The 14,851-nt window shown below is 47.2% G+C and overlaps 1 protein-coding gene across 2 annotated transcripts in view; it reads left to right on the top strand.

Moving 5' to 3' along the window:
• TMC7 (transmembrane channel like 7) overlaps positions 1–14,851 on the top strand; it is a 56,377-nt gene that overhangs the window by 3,522 nt on the left and 38,004 nt on the right. For both annotated transcript variants that reach the window (XR_007459504.1, XM_049638336.1), the window contains exon 2: positions 12,293–12,536. Coding sequence is in view for 1 of the 2 variants with exons in the window: in XM_049638336.1 (XP_049494293.1) it covers positions 12,293–12,536 (244 nt within the window). In the remaining variant the exon portion in view is untranslated. The remainder of the gene's footprint in view (positions 1–12,292; positions 12,537–14,851) is intronic.

The following is a 14,851-nucleotide window of genomic DNA, read 5'->3' as shown; positions in this document are numbered from 1 at the left end:
CTGAGCCACCCAGGTACCCTGAGTTATATCATTTAAAATAGTTTTTTAAAAAATGTTTGTTTATTTTTGAGAGAGAGAGGCCGAGCACAAATGGGGGAGGGGCAGAGAGAGAGGGAGACACAGAATCCCAAGCAGGCTCCAGGCTCTGAGCTGTCAGCACAGAGCCCGACCTGGGGCTCAAATTTACGAACTGTGAGATTGTGACCTGAGTCGAAGTCGGATGCTTAACCGACTGAGCCATCCAGGTGCCCCGCCAAGTTATATCATTTTTAAGAGCAGGGATTTTGGAATTGAACAGACCCAAGTTCAGACACTGATTTGCCTCGGTTTCCATGACTAGGAAGTGAAGGTTCTGATAGGAGTAAAGGCTGGAGGCCCACCTTCTCCCAGGGTCTATAGACAGGATTGCCACTCTGAGCCAGCCCCTGGCTACCTCTCCTGACCCCTGCTCCTGTCCCACTCATGCCCCCCAGGCCCCAGCCACCCATTGTTCCCTTCCAATGTTCTCCTTCTCAGGTCTGGAGGTCATTGTTCTGTTCTGCCTGATCTCAGCTGAAATGTCACCTCCGAGGAGCAAAGACCCCCCTCTATCTCAAGTGCCCCCAGGAGGCATTTGCCCACTCCATACCCGTCAGTCCCATGACTCCTGGCATGTGCTGTTTGTTGAATGGAATGACTTGGTGTTTCCCCTTTGCCAAACATTTACCATATTCCAGTCAGTAAGCACTTCATACGACATCATCTTCAACCAGAATGCATTCAGTGATTTATTTATTTTTTAAATTTTTATTTATTTATTCTCATTATTATTATTTCAGTGTTTGTTTTTGAGAGAGAGAGAGAGAGAGAGAGAGAGAGAGGGAAAGGAGGAGAGGGACAGAGAGGAGAGAATCTTAAGCAGGCCCAGGTGCCCCATTCAGTGACTTTTAAGTTGAGGTATAATTCACATAACGAAATCAACTATTTGAAAGGGTCCAATCCAGTGGCATTTAGTACATTCATCACCTCTATTTAGTTGCATTGTCATCACTCCCAAAAGAAGCCCTCTGTCCATTAAGATATCACTCCCTGATTCCCCTTCACCCAGCCCCTGGCTGCCACCAGTCTGCATTCTCAGTGGGTTTTACCTAGTTTAGACATTTCATAGAAATGGGATCATACAGTAGTGTGACCTTTTGTGACTCCCTTCTTTGCTTAGCATAAACAATGTTTTCAAGGCTTATCCACATTATAGCCTGTATCCATTCTTCATTCCTTTTTATGGCTGAATATTATTCCATTGTATGGTTATACCAGAGTTTGCTTATTCGTTCATCCGTTAATGCACATCTGGATTGTTTCCAGCTTTCAGCTCTTAGGAAAGATGCTGCTGTGAGCACTTGTGTACAAGTGTTTGATTGAACATCTGTTTTCAGCTCTTTTGGGTAGGTACTTAAGAGTGGAATTGTTGGGTCATGTGGTCATTCTGTGTTTAACCTTTTGAGGATTGGCCAACCTCTGGGACTCTTAACCCTCATGTGGGGGTTTGCTGTGACCATTACCCCTTTGTTCATCGGGGGTACCCAAGTGACTCAAGATGGCCTGATTGTCATTGTGTCATGGCCAGGCTTGCAACTTCTGTGATGGCTTCGGAGCTACTCACCCCTCCTCTGTCCTCCTCAAGAGGCACTACTCCGGGGAGGGGCCCTCGAGGGCCCCGATGTTGTGACTATTTGCATTGACCCCATTTTCCAGAGGGTGGGACTTAGTCTGGGCCTTTGGAGCAGGAACGCTTGGAAGGGTAAGGGGTAAAACTACACAGCCCCTTTAGACTCCTTCTGTGAGGGGGTGCTGGGACCCATTTTATTATTATTACTCTTATTGTCATTATTATTATTATTATTTTGTTTTTAAGATAAAGAGAGTAGTAGTTTGTACCTGGCCCAGATACAAATCCCAACTTGGCCAGTTATACGGTGTGTGACCTTGAGCGAGTCCTGTTACCTCTCTGACGTTCAGTTTTCTTACCCATAAGATGGGGATAATCAGACCCCTATTTGCTAGGGTCTCTGAGAGGATTTAATGAGATAAGCATGTTGAAGACTTGGGTGTTGAGCACTCAAATGGTAGCTGTTCCTATTATTATTATTATTATTAATTATTAGGGGCTTCTGTAGCCTTAATCTTATACGATTTGCTGATTTCATGTGCTGTGTACTTATACTCTCTAGAGTTACGCTATTAGATAATTAAAGCAATTCTTTGGGTTGTTTCAGCCCAAGAGGTTGTATTAAGCTTGAAGACAAGTAACCATTCATCCTGCAGTGTTTGTTGTCCTTACCTGCTAAGCCCATTCATCAGGGTCACTCGGCACACTTACTTACACATGTCCCAAGGGTCACTTGGGAGGGTGGTACCCTGAAAGGTACCCTGGGAGGGAGGGATCTTCTGCAGGACTGGACACAGCTGGAGACGGCACGCATCACTTCAGGCCACACTAGTTCTCTGGTGAGCCAGCAGTCTGACCTTGAATTGTTTTTTCCCCTCTGTCTGAAAAGGCTGAGCTCTGCCCAGCAACTCAGGCCAGATGAGGCCCAAAGGCCCTCGGTGGCTTTTTTTTTTTGTTTGTTTTTGTTTTTTTCAGGAAGTGAAGAATTTAGAGGGATAAAAGGGGGAAATGACTTCTCAGTGTTGTAACCATTGTTGCAATCTGGTTGCTTTTTAAAGGAGCTTTGTTTGAGTGTGGGACCACCCAGACCTTCAGTGGGGCTCCCCCCTCCTACCAGCAGGGAGAGGAGGAAGGGAACTGACCCTGAGTCATGACCGTGTACCAGGCGTGGAACCTAGTGCTGAAAGAGGCAGGCCGGGGACATGCTTTTAAGAAGCTTCTAGTCAAGCGGGGGAGACACTCACTGAACAGGTAAAGAGGGAAATAGGGTAGTTACAGCTAAGTGTAATTGCTGAGAAGGAAGTAAACAGGTGATGAGCTAGAGAGGGGAAAGGCCTGCTTAGCTGAGGTGGTCAGAGAGGTCTCTCTGAGCTGTGGACTTGTGGACGGAGGCTGGAGGGTGTAACAGAACAGCCATAGGGAGTGCAGGTGGAAAGAGTGTCCAGAAGGGCATACAGCAAGAGCACAGGGTGGAGATGGCAGTGATGTTGGTGTCTTTGGGGAGGCCTCAGGCTGGAGCCAGCAGGAGGAGGAGAGGGGAGGAGGTCAGGTGAGCAGGAACCCGTTCCTCATACGGTAGGCCCTGGTCAGCAGTGTGACTTTGGGCTCAAGTGGGTAACTTTCTCGAATTACAGCAATTCCTGAGGTGTTATTTGCCCATTTGACCCCTGAGGAAACTGAGACTCTGGGAAGTTACTTGACAAAGTACTGAAACAGAAGGACATTAATGTTGTGACTGTAGAGCCACATGTAATAAACAGCATGTCTGCGTGTTTATTAGACAAGTGTTTGTTTGATTTGGGATGTGCTAGGCCCCATGTCAATCTCCAGGGATGTAAGAGTGAATCAGACCCGTGGAAGTCTTTGCCCTCAAGGTTCAGACTTCAGCTCAACCTTGGGCAGAGTTCTCTGAGCTTTCCTTACTGCAGAATGAAGGCACATGTAAGAAGGACCCAGGGATGAAGTAATTGTAGGGATGACAGGAGATAGGTATATAAAGGGCTTGGCATAATCATGGTGCATGGTAAATGCTCAGTAAAGGCTAGTTTCTGTTGTTGCTTCCAGGAATGTTGGAAATCTTCTTTGGAGAAATCTTGGCCAAGGAAGGTAAACACTCCACAGAAGGAGTAGCTTGGTCCATAGCGAGATCCCTCACGGCACGTATAAAATCTCCCTGTACATTGAGTTCATTACTAAATGACCGGGTATAAAGCACAATGTGCTGGGCACTGCTCTAAGCCAAGGGTCTGCAAACTACAACCCACGGGCCAAATCCAGCCTGCTACCTATTTTTATAAATCAAGTTTTATTAGAACACAATCATGCTATTCATTTATGGATTATGGCTGCTTTCCTACAGCAACGGCAGAGTTGAGGAGTTGTGACAGAGACTGGGTGGTAAATAGTAAGTAAATAGTAAGGTTTGCTGACCTCTCTTCTAAGCATATAATAGCCACCCAATCCTCAGGATGGTCATGCCAGGTGGATCCCCATTTTATAGGTAGAAAACTGAGGCATGGAATGGTCAACAAAGTAGCAAGTGGACCTTGTATTTGAATCCGGGCAGGGGGCTTTGGAGGCTGTGCTCTTAACCACTACGTCTGTGGTCCACTCAGGCAGACAGAATCCCAGTGATTGCCCATGTATAGCCCACCGGATGCTCCACCCACTTGAAAACCAGGACACTTGGGTTCAGGGCCCAGCGTGGCTCTGATTGCCCGGTTAGTCACTCCTCTTGAAGGCTGTTTGCTCATCTGGTCGTAAAGCCTTGCACCCAGCCAGTCCCTAGGCCCCACCCAGGTGCCAGGCGGTGTGACTCATACAGGTCCTCCTAGCCTGGCAGTTGTGAAGTCTGGCAGATGGGGGAGGCTCCCAAGGCCCTGGATCCTCCCTTCTCAGACCAGGCTCTGGCCTCCTAAGAACGAGGCCCCTCTACATTGTCCGGTACATCGCTACTAGCCACGTGGGGCTATGCAAATATAAATTTAATAAAGTTTGCTAAAACTAAAAATTCATTTCCTGACTCTCACCAGCCCCATTTCAATTGGTCAGTAGCCACATGTACTGGGCAGTGCGGACATAGAACATGTCTGTCATTGCAGGACAGTGCATTTTGACATTTGATGCCCTGGGATAGGACATAGCCATGCCGACCTATGCAGCTCATGGACAGAAATAGCCACAGGACTGGCCAGAGAGATCTTGTTAAATCGGAGTCAGAATATGTCATTCTGCTGCGCCAAACCCCTCATGGCTCCCACCTACTCAACTGAAAGCCAGAGTCCTCACCATGGCTCACAGACCCTGTCTGGTCTGGCCTGTCTCTCCCCTTGAACTCTTACCTCATCACTCTCCTCTCTGCTGACTCTCCTTCAGCCATAGTGGCCTCCCTCCTGTTCCTTGAACTGAGTGGGCACGGTCCTGCCTCTGGGCCTTTGCACTTGCCCTTCTCTCTGCCTTGGATGCTCTTCTCCCCAGTAACCATGTGGCTCTTACCCCCACCCTCCACCTTCCTTCTGGCTTTGCTCCAACCCATCCCTGCTTTACTTTTCTCCACACAGTCTGCCTCTGAAATATATTACCTTTTTTTTCTTAACCTGAGCCGAAGTCAGACACTTAACCGACTGAGCCGCCCAGGTGCCCCTGAAATATATTGTTCTTAACTTGCTTACTGTTGGTCTCCTCTGGCTAGAATGTAAGTCCCATAAGGGCAAGAGAATTTGTATGTCATATTCAAGGCTATGTCCCAGTCTTAGAGGAGTGCTTGGCTGGCACATAGCAGTTGCTCAGTAAATGTTTTTGAGTGACTGAAGGAATGAGTGAGTGAATGATGGATGGACGGGCAGGTGGGTGGCCTTTCCAGGAGTAAGACAGTGATGAGACCCTGGCCTTGGAGCACTTGGGGGAGCTGTCATAGCATCTTCCACTAGATCCCCTGGGTTGTGAGCCCTTGGGTTAGGGTTAGCGTTAGGGTTAGCTGTGAGCATATATTACTTTGGTACCCCACCTTCAGTTAGCATTCAAAATAAAAACAATGTCAAAGAATATGAGTGGAAAGAGGTCCCCAAAATTCTGAAATCAGTGTCAACAGTGCCTCGTTGGTAATATGAGACCAGATGTGCATGAGACATTTGATCATTTCTTGAGAAATGACAGCAAAGCATGCTTCTAACAGGGCTCATTTGTGTGAAGTACCTAAATAAGAATAATAGAGTATTCAGTCAACATCTCAATCATTATTTTTTGACGGCTTATTTTTTCTCCTTAAAAATTTTTTTTTCAATTATGGAAAAAATATATTATCCGTATAGAGAAGAATAATGCTTATGTTCCTTAAACCCTTTTCTCACTTTTTAGTGTCCCTGCTTTGCTGGTGTGCTGAACACATGCTTTGGTCTGCCTGGTGGGTTAGCTAATGTTGCCTGTATCCCAAACACCAAATTCATTCATTCATTCATTCAGTCAGTCAGTCAGCAGGTGTTTATTGAGCAGTCACCATGAGTCAGGTTCTGTGCTAGACCCTGGGGACTTGGCAGTGGGGGAGAGAGATGGGGCCCCTACCCTCATGGAGGTTACAGTCTTAATGGGGGAGGAAGGGGGTGAGACACTAGGTGCAAGTAAACCGTGAGGAGGATAGAATTAGGGATGAGGGGTGCCTGGGTGGCCCAGTTGGTTAAGTATCTGACTCTTGATTTCAGCTCAGGTCATGAGCTCACAGTTCTTGAGTTCAAGCCCCACATTGGGCTCTGCTGACATCTCAGAGCCTGGAACCTGCTTGGGACACTCTCTCTCTCTCTCTCTCTCTCTCTCTCTCTCTCTGTCCCTCCCCTGCTCATGTGCACTGTCTCTCTCTAAATAAGTAAACTTCAAAAAATTTTAAAAAGAATTAGAGATGAGTGCAGTGGGGTTGAAGGAGTGAGTGAAAGCTCACTGAGGCAGGAAGCAAGTCTGCAAACCCTCCTCCCCTCCAGAGTCCCTGCCTCAGAGTCTCGTGCAGAGAGGGGCTCCATACAGTTTGTCAAACAGAACTCATTCCCCCGGCAGCTGGCGAGAGGCCTGGACCAGATGACCCAGAAGGTCCCTTCTTGCCTGGAGTTTCTACGATTCTGTGAGTGGGAAGAAAAAACCCTGAAGTGAACCCAGCACCAAATACGGCTGGGCTAGATTCTTGGCAAGCATGAGAGGGACTCTGGTGGTGGTTTGAGTGCCATTTAGATCACAGTTGGCCTGTGCCCACGTCCTGACAGTGTTCATGCTTATGGGTAGGATTTCTTGGCCTGTGGAAAAAGCTGCTAAGGAAGTTGGGCCTAAGGATGCTCTTCAGGTGTACCTGCCTCTCCGCATTCATTCATTCATCCATCCTTCAGATGGAGGGCTGTCCCTCAGCAAGACACTGCTCTAAGTCTCAGAGAGAGTAACTTGGGCCTTAACCTGGAAGGATACCAGAAAACAGAAAAAGTACTTAATGGCCGCCCCGGCCCCCACATTCTCTGTAATTACCCAGTCATCCTCCCACCTAAATAATAATCTAAGTGCCCAAATCCAGCTCCAATGGCCAATGGGTTCTAGACATTCCTAGATGGAGGCACCCCAATGTCTTAAGTATGCTCCTGCCTCCCATGCAAATAAATGGCCAACAGGCAGCCCACACACCGCCCACAGGACTTAATTGGCCATGCTGATGATAACTTTCAGCTGGACCAATTCAGGAGCACATCTGACAATAACTATGATGAGACATTCTTACTCTCTAAGGATGAGAAAAGCAAGTCTCTGCGAGATGATACAACCTGTCTTTCTAAGAAGGTAAAACCAGGAGTCTGTCTGGACAGCAAAGCCTTGGGCAAGCCGCCATTTCTCTGGGCCCCAGTTTCCTTGTTGAAAAGCCAGGGCAGGGACGCCTCTGTCTACCGCTCCAGGTTGGCGTGAGAAATCCGGTGATGTCATGCTCTGACCAATGTGTGGTCGTATGAAAATGGAAGGAGGTGGATCATAGTGTTAAAAATAATGATGCCTGTGTTCAAAGGGTTGCTTGTAATTTTTTGTTTTCTTGATTTGAAGATGAAGCACTTCCCGAGAATGTCTGAAGAGGAAGAGTCGTTCCTCTTTGATAATGGCCATTTGAAAATAGAGTTTTCCACCAGGGACTGTTGTTATGAAATATGAATAGGAGTACGTGGAAGAACAATTAAATAATTTGTATTTTAGTGTTTATGAAGCACTTTCTTAAAATTTTTTTAATGTTTATTTTTGAGAGAGAGAAAGAGTGCAAGCAGCAGAGGGACAGAGAGAGAGGGAGACACAGAATCCAAAGCAGGCTCCAGGCACCAAGCTGTCAGCAGAGAGCCCTACGCTGGGCTTGAACTTGCAAACCGCAAGATCATGACCTGAGCCGAAGTCGGACACTTAACGGACTGAGCCACCCAGGTGCCCCACGAAGCACTTTCAAATCCATGGCCCATTGAGTCATTTCATGGTGAAGACTACAGCTTTGGCATTTGGCAAACCTGTGATAGGTTCCTAATTCCAACACTTACTAGCTGTGTGAGTGGGCAAGGCACTTAACCTCTCCAAACCTCAGTTTCTTCATCTGTAAAAGGGGATGATTCTATTCAAAGAGTAGTTTAGAGTATTTAGTGTGGTGATGCATACAGAGCACCTCAAATAGCCTGGCACAAGGTAAGTGCTCAGTAATCCTAGCTAATGTTATTTGCGTTGTTTGTAACACCATCCTCATGATCTCGCTGATGAGGTCCATGGTATTATGTGCCCCGTTCCTGAGAAGAGAAACATGTGACTCAGAGACAGTCATCATGTTGCCTGGGGTGGCCTGGCTGGTGGGTGACAAGCCAACCCAGGCTCTAGCTCCAGCCCGTGGTCCCTGACCTCACAGTTGCTGAATATTCGACTGGTTGATGCTGCTTCATATTCAAAGACCTTTGTTTGTGGTAATAAGAGCTCTTTGTTGGTGGCCAGAAGGAGTGGCCTCCAGCCAGGGCTCTGACCCTTTAGCCTCCAGGCACACTGCCCCCCCCCCCCCCACTCCCCACATTTGCTTTAGGAACTGCTGTTACTAATGGAAGTGTGTCATTTCCTCAGGGTGTGTTGGAGCAGGGAAATGCAAGGTTGAGTGAGATTCACAAGCTTGCACTTGGCAGCTGGCAGGGCTCCAGGCGCGTGTCTGTGTGTCATCTGCAGTGGGACAGCTGTTCCGTTGTGCCTGAACGTGCTTATCAGAGAGGCAAACATTACAGATCTGCACTGTCAGACTCCAACTCAGACAGCCCAGCCTTGGCTGGTTCCCCCCTCCCCAGCACCCCCTCCTCGTAATAGCTGTAAGTACATTTTATGGAGCCACTGTGTGCCAGGCGCTAAGTGTTTCTCCCTTTCTCCCTATGCGGTTGCCTTTAATGCGCATAAGCCGGCCCCTGTGGTGGGTCCCATCCTTAGCTCTGCAGCCCCCAGAGGGATCCTCTAAAATGTGGTCAGATTGGGACATGTTTCGCCTCTGAGCCCTCAGTGGTTTCCTGTCTGCCACATCCAAGGGGCATTCCTGACCCATAGAGTCTCACTCGGTGTGGCCCCAGCCACCTCTCTGACCTCCACTTTTCCATGCTCCCTGTCCCAGTTACCTATTGTTGCTAACAGACTACTCTGAACGTGATGGCTTAGGCCATTTTATGGTTTCTGCTGATTCTGTGCATCAGGAAATCAGCAGGGCATGGAAGAGATGTTTTGCTTGGCCGCATGTCATGTCTGTTGGGTCTAGAGCGTCCAGGTAGTCCCTTCCTGCCCCCGGTGGTGCTAAAAGTGAGGGCGACCCAAGGGCTGGGGGCAGCTACAGCAGCTGCTGGGGTCAGAGCTGGGGTCTCTGGTTCTCACTGTCTGCTGGTTCCTCGCTTCTCTTCCTTGGACACCCGGGGCCTCTTCCTCTCCACTTGCCAACTTTCTACACGACAGCCTCGGCGTCCCAAGAACACAAAAGCGGACGCCTCTAGGCCTTTCAAGGATTGGAGCTACAGATGGCAGAGAAACACTTCTGTTGCGACCTTTGGTTAAAGCAAGTCACAGATTCAGTCCCGATTCAAGGGGAGGGGACCGCAGAGGGGCTGGTGTGGTTCATCAGAAGTCAGCAACACCAGAACCTATCACTGCCTGTTCATTCACTCCTCTCCAGCCACACAGACCTCTGTGCCCTTCCTCAAGCATGCCGCACACACCCCAGCCTTGGGGCCTTTGCGTTTGCTGTTTCCCTCCCCTTGGATTCCCTTCCCCAAATATACACAGGGATCAGGTCCTCTATTCAACCTTGGCTTAAATGCTACTTTAATACCAAGATCATACCCTACCTACCTTATCAGAAACAGTGCCTTCCTTCCACATGTCACCTGTCTCCTTACCCCCCTCTGGTTTTGTTTTTGCACTTTTCACCTCCTGGTGTATTTATCACCTACTTACTGTCTAATCTTTCCCTGTCCCCACCCCAGAATATAAGTGCCATGTGAGTAGGGCATTTGCTTTGTTCACCGCAGTGTCCCTAGCTCTAGATCTGACCCGTGGTAGCCACATTTGGTGAATGAATGAGTATTTGAGATGAGGAGAGTGAAGTTCAGAGAGGTTAAGTAACTTTCCCAAAGACACACACACTAATATTCGACAGAGCTAAGATTCAAATCCAGTCTTAATCCATGAAGCCTTAGAAGTTTCACTACCTGTAGGGGTAATTGCTGCTTAGGTAATTATGGCTGTTTCCTATTTCCTCTCCCTGTTTCCTGTCTGCACTCAAGGTGGTTTTCCCACAACTAAAATTGGATCAGGCATAAACCCATCTTGAAGGGGGCATCCTCACCTTCCACAGAAGGCCCTCCCTTCTTAGACCGCTGCACAAAGCACAGCAAAACTTGGCCTCCAGCTGTAGCCTGGTGTGGTAGAGCAAATAATAGATTTTTTAGTCAGGCAGACCTCGTTCTGTTTCCAGCGCCTCCGCTCATTAGGCTAAGCATGGGCAAATTAGGAATGTCATCCATCCACCCATCCATCCATCCACCCATCCATCCACTTAATGAGTCTTTATTGAATTCCTCTCTGAGTCAGGGACGGTGCTAGGTTCCAGGGTGCATTGGTGAAGACATCGTCACCGCCCCAGCCCTCCGAGAACTTCCAGTCCACTGGAAGGGAAAGATGTGCTCACACAGTCACACAAATAAATGTATTTACAAATACTCTACTTATTTACCTATTGTGATAAGTACTGTAAAGGACTTAGTGTATGTGTAGGGGGGAATGGCACCTGTAATAGTACAGTGGGGCAGGGGCGGTTTCCCTGAGTAAGTGACGTTTGAGTGGGAGCTAATGGGATAAATAGATGTGGCAAGTTCATTCCAGGCAGAGGGAACAGCATATGCAAAGGTTCTGAGGAGGAGGGAGCAGGGCCCATCTTAGTGTCTGAAAGATCCTAAGAAATGTGTGGTCGGAGGGCAGAGAGCCTGAGGAACTGGAGACACAGATGGGAATCCAACCAGGCAGGGCTTTGAGGGGCCTGGGCATGGGGTTGGGGAACCCGTCAGCTTTATTTTTTCATCTGTAAAATGGGAATGGCAACAGTACCTCCCTCAGTATGAGTGAGCAGCTGTGGCCAGCTGGGTGACAGCGGGGTGTGGCGAATCTGGGATGGTCTCAGCTGGGTTGATCATCCTCTGCTGCAATGGTCTCATCCTCCAGTGGGTTAGCATTGGGCTTGTTCACAAGGCGGCAGCTGGGAGCCAGAGAGCAGCAGAAGCCAGCGAGGCTTAGGAAGCGGCACAGCATTGCTTCTGCTGTATCCTGTTGGTCCGAGCAGATCACAAGGCCGACCCAGATCCATGAGTGCATGTGAAACTCTCCACACAGTGCCTGGTGCACAGGAAATGCTCTGTAAATGCGATTATTATTGTTGTTGCTATTGATGTTATCATCGTGCATTTGCATAGTGCTTTATGCTTTTCAAAGTTTTGTCCTATACATCATTATAGACTACACTGTGTGAAGAGAGTTGGGGCAAATGGTACCAGCCCCATTTGACAAATGTGGAAGAGTTCACATAACTGTCTCAGGTCACACATTTAGCTGGTGGCTGCAGCCAAACACTAGAACTCAGATATCATGTAACCTAACGCATATTTGCACACACATCTGCTGAAAGTGAACCCATTTGTGGATGATGTCGTCATCCCGAGCACCGTCCTGGTAAACAGAATAATTTAGATACAAATGTTTTAGGGGCGCCTGGGTGGTTTAGTCAGTTGGGCGTCTGACTTCAGTTCTGGTCATGATCTCACAGCCTGTGAGTTCGGGCTCCACGTCGGGCTCTGTGCTGACAGCTCGAGCCTGGAGCCCGCTTCAGATTCTGTGTCTCCCTGTCTCTCTGCCCCTCCCCCACTCATGCTCTGTCTCACTCTGTCTCTCAAAAATAAATAAACGTTAAAAAAATTTTTTTTGAATACATTAAAAAAAAAAGATACAAATGTTTTTGTCTGTGGCACAGGCTAGTGACCATCTGCTAGGTTTGGGTATGGCCTCTGAGACTCAAGTTCTCCTATGCAAGTTTTGTGTTTTTGGCTCCCAGGCTCAGTGGGGTCACTGATGATTCTCTTTTTTCTTGCTCAGAGAACCTCTCGTTGGACTCCAGTTGCTTTTCCTCTCCACCTGTGAATTTCCTTCAAGAATTGCCAAGTTATCGGTCCATTGCACGCAAGAGGACGACCATTCCTACCCGAGAGAAGCAAAGTGGCACTTTGCTAAAGCCGACAGACTCTTACAGCTCCCAGTTGGAGGGAGGAATCACTGAAAACCTCAATAGCCAATCGATTCGGAAGTATGCACTGAACATCTCTGAGAAGCGGAGGCTAAGGTTTGTTCAGTAGCCATCTGGAAGGCATTTGATGTATGTTTTAGGCACGGGTGTGTTGTATGCATGGAATGCATTTCCTGAAGAGTTCATGTAATTAGAAATGTATTACTTAAAGTAATCCACACTGCAGTGACGAAGTTACCCGAACGTGTAATAACTCAACATATTAGAAATTTCTTTCTTTTTTTTTTTTAATGTTTTATTTATTTTTGAGAGAGAGAGAGAGAGAGCACAAGAAGCAGGTCAGGGAGGGGCGCAGAGAACAGAGGATCAAAACAGGCTCTGTACTGACAGCACAGAGCCACATGTAGGGCTGGAACTCACAAATGGTGAGATCGTGACCTGAGCTGCTGAGCTGAAGTCAGACACTCAACCAGCTGAGTCACCCAGGTGCCTCTAGAAGTTTATTTCTTGTTCACATAAAAATCCTGGGTTCAGATCAAGGGGGAACTTTGTAGTCATTCAGGGACCCAGGCTCCCTCCGTCTTGTAGCTCTGCAAACCCCCAAAGCCTCATCGTCTGTAGTTACTCCTCTCTGTTTCCCCTCCCCTCAGCTACTAATCTACTCTTTGTCTTTAGATTTGCCATTCTGGACATTTCATATAAATGGAATCTTACAACATGTGACCTTTTGTACCTGGCTTCTTTCACTTAGCATCATGTTTTCAAAGTTCATCCAAGTGGTGGTGTATATCAGTATGCAGTTCCCTTTTTTTTTTTTTTTTTGCCTTTAACAAGGAGTGGCTTTATTTATTTATTTTCTGATTTGAATATTTTATTTTTTTAATGTATGAAATTTATTGTCAAATTGGTTTCCATACAGCACCCAGTGCTCATCTCAAAAGATGCCCTCTTCAGTACCCATCACCCACCCTCCCCTCCCTCCCACCCCCATCAACCCTCAGTTTGTTCTCAGTTTTTAAGAGTCTCTTATGCTTTGGCTCTCTCCCTCTCTACCTTTTTTTTTTTCTTCTTCCCCTCCCCCATAGACTTCTGTTAAGTTTCTCAGGATCCACATAAGAGTGAAAACATATGGTATCTGTCTTTCTCTGTATGACTTATTTCACTTAACACTCTCCAGTTCCATCCACGTTGCTACAAAGGGCCATATTTCATTCTTTCTCATTGCCACACAGTATTCCATTGTGTATATAAACCACAATTTCTTTTTCCATTTGTCAGTTGATGGACATTTAGGCTCTTTCCATAATTTGGCTATTGTTGACAGGGCTGCTGTAAACATTGGGGTACAAGTGGCCCTATGCATCCACACTCCTGTATCCCTTGGGTCAATTCCTAGCAGTGCTATTGCTGGGTCATAGGGTAGGTCTGTTTTTAATTTTTTGAGGAACCTCCACACTGTTTTCCAGAGCGGCTGCACCAGTTTGCATTCCCACCAACAGTGCAAGAGGGTTCCCGTTTCTCCCCATCCTCTCCAGCATCTATAGTCTCCTGATTTGTTGATTTTAGCCACTCTGACTGGCGTGAGGTGGTATCTGAGTGTGGTTTTGATTTGTATTTCCCTGATGAGGAGCGACGTTGAGCATCTTTTCATGTGCCTGTTGGCCATCTGGAGGTCTTCTTTAGAGAAGTGTCTATTCATGTTTTCTGCCCATTTCTTCACTGGATTATTTGTTTTTCCTTTTTTTTTTTTTTTCAGTTTGCTTATTTATCTTGAGAGAGAGAGGGAGAGTGTGCACGTGTGCTCATGAGCCTAGGAGAGGGGCAGAGAAAGAGGGAGAGAGAAAGAATCCCAAGTGGATTCTGCACTGTCATGCAGGGCTTAATCTCATGAACTGTGAGATCATGACCTGATCTGAAATCAAGAGGCAGATGCTAAGCTGATTGAGCCACCTAGGCACCCCCCCTTTTTATTTTTTATTTATGTTATTTTATTTTATTTTATTTTTTATTTATTTTTTTTTTTTATTTAAAAAAATTTTTTTAATGTTTTATTTATTTTTGAGACAGAGAGAGACAGAGCATGAATGGGGGAGGGGCAGAGAGAGAGGGAGACACAGAATTGGAAGCAGGCTCCAGGCTCTGAGCCATCAGCCCAGAGCCCGACGCAGAGCTCGAACTCACGGACCGCGAGATCATGACCTGAGCTGAAGTCGGACGCTTAACTGACTGAGCCACCCAGGCGCCCCGGCACCCCCCCTTTTTAAAAAATTTTTTTAATGTTTATTTATTTTGAGAGAGGGAGAGATAGAGCACAAGCAGGGGAGGGGCAGAGATACAGGGAGAGAGAGAGAGAATCCTAAGCAGGCCCCACAGTCAGTGCAGAGCCAGATGTAGGGCTCAAACTCAAGAAC

Source organism: Panthera uncia, chromosome E3 (assembly GCF_023721935.1).
Source record: "Panthera uncia isolate 11264 chromosome E3, Puncia_PCG_1.0, whole genome shotgun sequence".
NCBI classification, from domain to species: domain Eukaryota; kingdom Metazoa; phylum Chordata; class Mammalia; order Carnivora; family Felidae; genus Panthera; species Panthera uncia.
Note: the sequence above shows the minus strand (reverse complement) of the source record. Positions and strands in the feature narration are given on the sequence as shown.